This window comes from Mus pahari, chromosome 1 (genome assembly GCF_900095145.1).
Source record: "Mus pahari chromosome 1, PAHARI_EIJ_v1.1, whole genome shotgun sequence".
Lineage (NCBI taxonomy): Eukaryota > Metazoa > Chordata > Mammalia > Rodentia > Muridae > Mus > Mus pahari.
The window spans coordinates 138,215,224-138,225,864 of NC_034590.1; the positions used below are offsets into that span (position 1 = coordinate 138,215,224).

Here is a 10,641-nt window from a genome sequence, read left to right on the forward strand (position 1 = left end):
GGCCACCATTTTCCCAGTGTTACTTGAAGTAAATGCAAAGTGGGTAGGAAAACTAACAGAGAATGTTAGCCAGGAAACGGTGTTTGGGTTCTCTTTAAAGGTGTCGTCTTAATCTTTATTAAAAGGCATGTAGCTTGTTATGAACTAAGTAAAATATAACTGGTTTGTGGAGTTGTTTTGGAGACATCCCAGCAACCAGGTATTAGATGTGGGTCACCTTTTGGAGTGGAAACATGACTTTATTTTCTCATTTCTGTTGGTGATTATCATTGGGAGCATTTCTTCTGTCATTCTCAGCTTGTCACTGTGCTTCCTGGGCATCGGGGCCAGGTATTTACCATCAGTGACAGGCACAGTCTTTTGGATAAGAACTAGTGTATCATAAAGTCAAACACGAGGATACCCAGGGCAGAAAATCTCATCAGATGCAATATCTTCTTTATGTTGAATAAACAAAGCCGTAAGTAGTTGTTGGGGTAGTGGTAGTGGTCAGTTATAAGAAAGAGCAGAATTATGTGGTTATCCTGAAATTCTAACTTGCCTAAAATCTACCATGCTTTAGCCCTGCCCAGAAGGTGCAAAGATGCTGGACGCTTTCTTAGCTCAGGCAATTTACCCTCAGAAGACATTCACTGTACCTAGACATTTTATGTAACACTGGCCTTTTTTCTCTTTCTCAGCCTCGTGTATGTGTACATGTGTGTATGTGTCCACGGGTGCGTATGTGCATGAATGTGCACATGTGCTTGGATAAACTGCTTTGTGGACTCCTAAACTTGTTTTGTCATTATTACCAGGATTTTAATGACAGGGCTCTCCCAAAATCTCATTTTAATGCCATTTTAAAAAGCATGAGTTTGAATGGATTGTCTTCCAAAGTATTAAATAGTGCTACTTGTCTATTTAAATGTATAAAACGTTTGTAAACTATATGATCTTCTTAATTAAATTTTATTGCATCTATTCACATATTATTTGTTTGTTTGTTTTTTATTTATAGCACATCTGAGCTACTTCACAGATGTGGAAGTCAGACAACAATCTATGGGAGTAGTTGTTGTGGTTGTTTTTTTTTCCTTCCGTTATATGGTTTCTGGAGATTAAGCCCAGGGTTGTAAATTTGGTAGCAACTGAGTCATTTCACTAACCCCATTCTCCTATTTTAATAAAAATGACATCTACTAGTATTCTTTAAACTGTGATACAGGGTGATGCTTGCCTCTGATCTCAGCATATGGAAATCTGTGGCAGGAAGATCATGAAACCAAGGCCAGTTTAGGGTACATGGTGAGACCCTGTCTCAAAAAAAACAAAACAAAACAAAACACCACAAAGCAACTCTAAATCGAGTGCCTATCAGAGTGTAGCTGAGGAGTCGTTTCTCATATTATTACTCTTTGATAAGTGTGTCCACCTTGGTAAAGCTGAAGTCGTGTGGTTTGGGGATTGCCAAAAACCTGGTGGGACCTTTGGCCTAAATCTCTCCATGGCCATCTGGGAAAAAGTGGACTTGTGCTGGCAACATTTCAGGGGCATGCCTTATCTTGTTTAGTCATGGAACAATAGCGGACTTCTGCCTGTATAAAGACACATTGTTCAACCTCAGAGATGAAGTTTATCGTGGAAGGGGTTACATTAAGTCTCCTACATACTCATAAAAGGCCGTTTGGAGACCCTTTCTCTCCTGCTCCCGTTGATGGGCTACCTCACCAGACTTCTGCCTGATCCCGAGACTCTGCCTGGCCTCTACCACCCTCTCACCTGGCTAAGGATTTGAGTAAGGTCCTAGCAGCTCTCTTTTGGGATTTCATGGACTCCGACAAAGCAAAATATCATGCAACAGAAACCCCCACAACAGATGTTCATTGCGTTGGCTACAGTCCTTGTCTGCAAAAATTGGAAGGAAATTATTAGGAAGTTAAATTTCTTTAAGCCAGTTGGCTGTTCTTCCCGGTTTGCCATAAACTCAGAATCTTTTTGTGGTTGTTGTTGTTGTTGTTGTTGCAGCTTAAGTGAGTTTCTGCTTGGCCTCAGATCTCTACAGCCCTGGGCTTTAAAACATCTCTCTCCCCTTTATTTTGAATCATTTCCTTTAGATTCTCTTATCATTTTTAGTGGAAATGTATTCTTCTTTCTTTGGTGTCAGACAGGCTTGCCTGCTGCACCAGCCCCCTAGCCCCCATCTTTGGGCTTGAGTTCTTGACTCTTAACTATAGCCAACTTCATTCCCTTCCACATTCCATCAAAGAGTACTTCAGGAGCTGATGCAGTGACATGTCAACTAGGTCTGTGAAGACAAATGTTCACATGGAGGATGCGTGTTACACTTAGAAGTGTTTATTCGAGAAAGGCAGTTTTGAATTACATCAGGCCTCTGAACTCAAAACGGAATTGAGTATGGAAACAGGTTAGGAGGCTTGTGCATGCATGTGATGTCCGTGTGTGCGTGTGCGTGTGCGTGTGCGTGTGCGTGTGTGTGTGTGTGTGTGTGTGTGTTTCCTTGTCTTACCCTCACTGCCATCATAACCCTGGAACCTCCTTTTTAGGAATCACCAATAGCCACTGTGCCAGAAGAGCCACCAAAGTCACTCATGTTCCCTTTCTCTCACCCTCGCTCTGTAAAGTGTCACTCAGCTCCTTGAAGGGACAAAATGTACCAGTGTCATTTTCTGTTCAAATAACTCTCCTACGGGAATCATAAACTTCTCCCCTGGACTTGAACAAATATCTGTTGCCTTTAATGGAACTCTTTTCCTTGGCAGAACAGTAACCCCTCTTGCTTTACTCTTCAGGCTGTATGAAAAACCTGAGTGACCTAATTCTGCCTCAATCTTCTGTGCTCCTGAGGACACTAAATGAGCCTCCTGCAGTCAGGCAGGATTACATCTTGCTGTTGTTTTGGGAAGTTTGGAATCCTGACTCTCTTTATCAGACTCCTGCTGAATCTCATTGATGTGGAGATGAAATTGTCCAGGAGGGGAACATTATTTAAAATGAAGATTTCTATTAAGCACAACAACTGAGATAGGAGTTGACTGTCACCCCTCCCCCACGCCACCCCACCCTTGCAACTTTGCCACCCACCCTGAGTGCCTCATGTGCCACAATGAGCACATATCATTTTGCTGTAAAATTTCCCTCTCTTGTCTTGAGTTTGTACTTTGTACTTTATGCCCTTCTTCGCGGGGAGGGGCAAGAGAGAAGAACCTTGAGATGCACTAATAATAAATGACTTCTCCTTTGGAGAAGCAGCCCTGAAGGACAGAGAGAAGTGCACCCTTAGCTTCTACTTGCTGCAGGACCCCAGCACCCATACTCTGTACTATAAGCCCCCACCCCTGGCCTCCTCAATTCTCTCCAACTTCCCACCCAATTCAGTGAGGGCGTGTCTCAGCATAGTCACCCCAGGTGTCCTGTGGTCACATCCCCTCCTAGAGCCTATCCTTTGGAAGATGGAGGAAGAAGGCACTGTTCCTTGAGTTTGATGCCTGACCCACTGTGCCATCCCAAACCAGAATACACAGGGGAAGCATAAATTCTAGGATACTCAAGTAAGGAAAGAACATACGGAGTCTAGAAACAAGGAGATAACGAAATGCAGTTGTGGGTGACGCCATCTTCCGTTGCTCCAATAGCTAACTCCCTTTACTGTGGTCTGGATAATACGACTATAAAGCAAAGTGGCTTTAAGGGTCAAAAACTTGCTTTAGTTTTACTTCTCTTCCCCTCTAAGTGTTTTGATCTCTCTTCATATATTCAATGTTTAGATGTGGCTTCTTTTGCCTATTTGGACACCTGGGGCTACATAGATAGATGGGGAAAACCATTCGGATAACAATAATCCATATAATGTAGGTTTTGAATTTGGATTCTTCCATGTCTAGCTCTGTGATATCAACACGTCTCTCCAGATTTCCTATTAGTAGTAACATGGGGCCACGGCAGCATTTATTTACATGCAGGTGTGTACTCATGTGTGTGTGTGTGTGTGTGTGTGTGTGTGTGTGTGTGTATGTTAGGAATTAAAAATTGCTCATTAAATGCGCTTAGTGCTGAGAGCATTTACTGGGTTAACTCATTACTACTTCTATTAACATCTCTTTCTTTTCAGTCCTAGTCTGTTTTATCCCAAATCCGTGGAGGGGCTTATTCTAAAACTAGATTTCAGTGGTGTGTATTTTTAAAAGTAGGGCTTGAAACCAGTTTGCGTGTACCCAAGCCGTAGCAGCCAGAGGCTGAGGAGAGATGTCTCGTATTCTGTAGCCTGCCTTCCTCAGGAGGAAGTACTTGCAAGTATATTCTTGTCTAAACTGAGAACCGCCCCCCCCCCCATCCTTCTCAGGAAGTGCTCTTCACTGCTGCCCCTGATTTTTGCAGATGCCCGGCTTGTCTTCTTTCCTGAAACAAGCACCGCACAGAGGAAGTGGTTGTGGTTGGCAGGACTCTCAGAATGTCTCAGCTGGCTGACTTCTGTGGCCTCAGCTTGCTGCCCCCCACCACCACCTTTTGTGACTGGAGTCACTGTTGTCTCAGCACAGAAGGAAGAACTGTGGCCTCAGCCTTGTTCAGTGGCATGCTGGGAGTTAGGAAGCAGCTACCCAGACTGCCTCTGCATTCTCTCTTATGATGAGAGCAGGCAGGGACTTCTGATCCCCTCCCCCTCTCCTCCTGGATATAGTGTGAAGTCCTTTTCCATGTCTTAGAAAGAAGCTACAGAGAGGTTTCAAGGTGTGTTAGGTAGGATGAAGCATCGACCTTCAGGAATTCAGAGGGGGCCTTTTCTTGATTAGCTTTTGGAAACCCCATTGGGAGTGCGTTGTGATAGCTGGGCAGGTAAAGACATCCCTTGTCTTGGATCCCAAAATGCATGTGAGGACTGACATTTATAAGCTGCCCCTTTTTGTCCATACATGCACAATGGTATGTACATTCCCTCCTCCAAATAAATAAACAATTGCAAACATTTTTTTCTTTTTTAAAAAGAGAAAACCTAGTTGCGTGTCAGAAGTTGACTGTCAGTATATGGAATATAATTTCCCAAATCTAAAGCATTGCTGATCATAGAGGAGGAAATCGTAATGTGAATCTCTACCCGCCCCACCCCCATCTTCTTTCTTATTGCCTTCTAGACTTCAGGCTCGCATAGCTCATAGGATACAAGAACTGGAAAGTCTGCCTGGTTCCTTGCCACCAGACTTACGTACCAAAGCAACCGTGGAACTGAAAGCACTTCGCTTACTCAACTTCCAGCGTCAGGTAATACCTTTTCCCCAGTGAACCCGTGATGTAGGAAATCCGTGTGATTGCTCCTAAGGTGTGACCTGTGAGCTTCCTCAAGTCTACCTGATCTTGTTATAAAGCTTAGTGAGATGCCGCATCTTCAGATTGACAGCTCAGGGCTGAGAGTGAGGAGTATGAACTGCTTATTCTTCTTTTCCCCTTCTGTATGCACTGTCAGGTACAAAAATGGTTATCGAACTCTGGTACCCTGGATGAAAACCATGACAACAGATTGTGAAGCTCTGTGTCTCTTGTCTTCATGACTCCAAGGAAAACCACAGAGGTGGTAGACTGTGTTCCTGGTAGACCCAAATGCACAAATATGATCGTCAATCTTGCTCCTAATCACTAGCCCATGTTTATAGAAGCAAACAAAGAAAAAACCCCAATGTCTTTACCTTAATTATTCAGCAACACTTAACTTGGGGGCACTTGGCCACATTAGAGTCACAAGGTTGACTAATAAGGAGTCACTGTCTCCTAGAACTTACTATTGAGGTCTGGCATAATGATCTATTTTCTGATTTCTAAATTAGTAGGCGTGTAAGGGAATGAAGTAGAGTTAATTTTCCTTTGGCTGAGTTTGGTCAAAGTGTGCTGGTCCCTCGTCCACGGATTGCCTGTCTGAGTCCAGGGGGACAGGGAGCCCCTCTTCTGTCAGATGGGTTGTCCTAAAGTATGGGATGTGCAGAACGAACTGTTAATGAGTAAGCACTGTCTGCAAGTATTGAATTCTGTCTGTTGGAGGATCTGACTGAAATCACAAAGCCACCTCTTCTGCTACCATCTCTGAACTGGAGTTCACATTTGACTTCCTGGACGTCATGTGACAGAAGGGTGTCTGGTGTCTGGGGGGCTACCTGGCTAGGGTTTTGAGAGAGCAGAAATCAGGTTTCATTTAAAACGGATGAGGAAAAGAAAGAGTCTCCAGGTTCCATTGCATCTTAATTAGGGGAAACTTTTTTATAGAAGTGAATAAAATTTTGGGCACAGGTTTAGGAAATGAATATTAGTGGCACTAGTTCTCAAGTTTGAGACACAAGTTTCTCTCCTCAAATCCTGCTAGTCCTTGGCTTTTCTTTGATATTATATATTATCTACAAAGTTTCCTGGATAGATGTGACTGATACTAATTTCAGGTTCAATGTAAGGTAGGCCCCCAAGTGCCCACTGCCCACCAGCATATAATATGTAATATAGTTACATTATTATATGACTATAATCTAAAACAAGTCCATGGCACAACATACAATTTCAATTTTATATCATTTAATAAAGAATATCAGTTTTGGAGAGGAAGAAAACCCAGACGGGTATTTTTATTATTTATTTGAAGCTGTGTGAATTTACAGTGTTGGAGTTACTGTTGTTACTTGGAACATGAATGGACAGCAACTCTCTTGTTCTTCTTATAGATCAGCAACAGAATGATAATATGACAGTTTAAAAAAAATTAAAAGGTTTATTGACTAAGCAATGCCATTACAATAATTAAACGGAGTGAATGACTTTGTTTCAAACCTAACATAGCATCCTCATATATTTGTTTACTGTTACAATTATATAATTGTTTTTTATGTGAATTATGTGGAAAAAAGATTTATAACGTCCTTAAAATTACCATGTAAAATTGCTACAATTTCCATTTCTTGCTTTTTGTAATTGACCAACTGCAATTGGATTGAGAAACTTGCATCAAATCCTCTTTCTGATCCATTGAGTTGAAACTGGAGGAGCTCAGGGCTCAGGGCCTGGCTTGTGTTTGGGGGATTCTCTAAGCACCACTCTCTCCCTGGTAGCTGAGACAGGAGGTGGTGGCCTGCATGCGGAGGGACACCACCCTGGAGACGGCCCTCAACTCCAAAGCATACAAACGGAGCAAGCGCCAGACCCTGCGCGAGGCACGCATGACAGAGAAACTGGAGAAGCAGCAGAAGATAGAACAGGAGAGGAAACGCCGGCAGAAACACCAGGTCCTTAGACCTTTGCATGTTCTTCCGGGTCAGAGGTGGACTGCGGGGGGGTCAGTGGTCGGGGCCAGGATTTTGCAGGGATGAGGGAGTGGTTGGGGGTGGATCATAGAACAGAAAGGTGACTGGGGATTTATATAATACAGAGGCATCATTTAGGGATAGGGAAGTACCCTGCTTTGCTTTTAGTTGCTGTGAAAAACCCTGACAAAACAACCTGGGGAGGTTTATCTGACTTGCAGGTTATAGTCCATCTTTGGGGGAAGTGATGGCAGGAACAGAAGAGACCACCAAAAACACTGCTCACTGACTGTCTGTCTGTCTCTAGAACTTGCTCATTTGGTCTCGTACACAACCCAGGACCACTTGCCCAGGGTGGCCCCACCCACAGTGAGTTGGGTCCTCCCACATCCATCAAGAAAATGCCCCACAAACATGTTCCCTGGCCAGAGGGAGGCAGTTCCTTAACTGAGGTTCCCTTCTCACCAAATGACTCTAGTTAGTGTCACATTAGGTCAAAATGGACAGAGTGACCTGCCCACAGGCTGTAGCAAGATAAGGCTGAGGACCCGGCTTTCTTGAAACCCAGTCAGTTGTGGCCAGTGGAGGCTGCTCTCACAAAATACCAGACTGTGTAGTTCATCAACAATAGCAGTCTGTTTCTCTGGAGATCTGGAGGTCGGAAGGCCAAGTCTGCATAGCAACATGGTCACCTTGGGGGTGACAACTCCTTCCAGGCTGCAGGTGGCCAACTGCTTGTGTTCTCACAAGGCAGGAGACAGAAAGAAGAGAGTTCTGTGGGTTGTCTTTCTAAGAGCTTCCATCTACTTCTGATCACATTATGTGAGGGCCATCAGCTTATGAACTGGGGTAATGTCTCTGAACCCCTGTGGGGGTCAAATGACCCTTTACAGAACTTGCCTAAGACTATCAGAAAACACAGATTTTTACATTATGATTCACAACAGTAGCAAAATTGCAGTTATGAAGTAGCAATGCAAATAATTGTATGGTTGGGGGGGGGGCAGTCACCACAACATGAAGAACTTCCTAAAGGTCACATCATTAGGAAGGTTGGGAACCGCTAAACTAGGGCCATCTTTAGCCCATGACAGATATGTTACCCAGCATTCTATGGGAAGCTAATGACTAAGCTGGCCATGAGTGAGTCTTCTAGAGCAAAATTCTGGGGAGAGATAATTTGGAAAAGGGAAACAAGGTCAGAAAGTGATTTTGGTGTTTTGCTTGCCTACATGGTTTTATGCCCTATACATGCCTGTTGCCCCCGAGGCCAGAAATAAGCCTGGGTACCCCTGGAACTGGAGTTACAGGTGGTTTTGATCAACAGTGTCAGTGCTGGGAATCGAACCTGGGCCTTCTTTAAGATGAACACATGCACATAAGTGCTGAGCCATCTTTCCAGCCCCCAGCAGGAAGTTATTTTTATACAATGTTCTGTACTCTTTGAAGGGCCCAGTTGGAGGAGTCACAGGGGCAGATATCCAAAAGTATTCCTTTCTAGGACATTAAAAATATTTGATGTAGGATTTGATTTTGTCTCATGATTGTTTTATTGTGCTTAATTTAGTGCCTTAGTTTCCTTTTGAAAGAAAAAATACAGATTTTAGTGTAAGTAGGGTATGTATGTTCCCTTCCTTGTGAAAAGTGAATTTGGATTGCATATGGAGATTTCAGCTTTGTATAAACTTATTTTGCATCACAGTTCTAAATTTAAGTCAGAGCAGAAGAAATGCGGTTTTCACTGGAAATGCCCAGAACCCTCATGTTTATTTCAGGGTGACAGAAAAATGTATTGTAAATTTTTTCATAGATATTTTTGTAGGTCATCCTTTGTCTTGCTCTTTCAGGTGCAGATGACCACACCCTGGTGGTGAAGGCAGTGTCTCTTCCTAGCTTACAATATATAGACGAGGAAGTCTTTCTTCCCCCTAGCCCATAGCCCATAGCCCTGAGTCTTTGCTTTTCCCAATTTTGTCCATCCACTTCAGGGAGTGAAGGCAGACACTGTTTTCTAGGCTTACAGTTGGTCTAGCCCACAGCCCACAACCTGTACTGCAGAGGCTCTAGGCAGGGCCGCCATCATCAGTAGATTGTGGTCTTTGAATGATGTCAGGGTACACTATACCATCTCACCGTTGGGTGTGTGGATATGTCACCGGCGAGTGTACCCGAAGCATTCCCTCCTCTCTCTTGTGTACCCTTTAGGAATACCTGAACAGTATTTTGCAACATGCAAAAGATTTTAAGGAATATCACCGGTCTGTGGCTGGGAAGATCCAGAAGCTGTCCAAAGCAGTGGCGACTTGGCATGCTAACACGGAAAGGGAGCAGAAGAAGGAGACGGAGCGGATTGAGAAGGAGAGGATGCGGAGGCTGATGGTAAGGGGCCCCATGTGAGCCTGGGAAGATGCCCTGATTGCATCTTTCCCCATTGAGAATGGGACACAAGGCGTTAAGACAAGAAAGGGAAGCTGCTTTTGACAAACACATACATATGTGTGTATACATATACATATACATATACATATACATATACATATACATATACATATACATATACATATACATATATATATATACACACACATGTATATGTATATTTACATACATATATATTTACTCACCCACACACATACATATGCTATTCAATGATGTCAGTGTTTGCTGCTTCATCATCAGTTGTGTGGATAGTCATATATATATGTGTATATATATCATATCTATACATATACACATATATGTGTATATATATATATCATATATATCACATATATCATATATCATCATACACACACACTTTCACAGGTGTCTGAACCTCTGGAGGGAGGAGTAAGAACATTTTGTCTTTTCTGTACAGTACATCTAACGATCCATGGTTGCACATAAGCACATAAGCATACAAGTTTTGTACCCCAGGCTACCATCATCATCCACTTGCATAGCCTCTCAAGGAAAGGTGCGTGCTGTAACTTTCAGGAGTTTGATGGTCACATCTGGAAGAATGGCACATGCAGTCCTTTGAACCAATCTGAAGATATGTTTTGGGATGGGTGGCTAAGATTTTTTTGAATGGCTAGATCACAACAAGGTCAGGTCTTTGAATCCAAGATTCATATTCATTCTCTCCCCTCCCCCAACTCGACATTCATAATTTTAATAATTGCATAAATTTACTAAGTTACTCTTGAATGTTAAAACTGACTTAAGTTGATTTGAAAGGTTTCTGGGTACTAGCTCTGTTGTCCCAAAGCATGTTTGGCTGCTGCTGCTGCTGCTTCTGCTTCTTCTTCTTCTTCTTCTTCTTCTTCTTCTTCTTCTTCTTCTTCTTCTTCTTCTTCTTCTTCTTCTTCTTCTTCTTCTTCTTCTTTTT

General features: G+C 43.0%; 1 protein-coding gene across 4 annotated transcripts in view; it reads left to right on the plus strand.

Annotated features, from left to right (window-relative positions):
- The window catches only part of Smarca2 (SWI/SNF related, matrix associated, actin dependent regulator of chromatin, subfamily a, member 2), a 173,087-nt gene that overhangs the window by 37,060 nt on the left and 125,386 nt on the right, over positions 1 to 10,641 (plus strand). For all 4 annotated transcript variants that reach the window (XM_029543998.1, XM_021218452.2, XM_029544001.1 and 1 more), the window contains exons 6-8: positions 5,130 to 5,256; positions 7,080 to 7,253; positions 9,477 to 9,650. In XM_029543998.1, the coding sequence (XP_029399858.1) occupies positions 5,130 to 5,256; positions 7,080 to 7,253; positions 9,477 to 9,650 (475 nt within the window). The remainder of the gene's footprint in view (positions 1 to 5,129; positions 5,257 to 7,079; positions 7,254 to 9,476; positions 9,651 to 10,641) is intronic.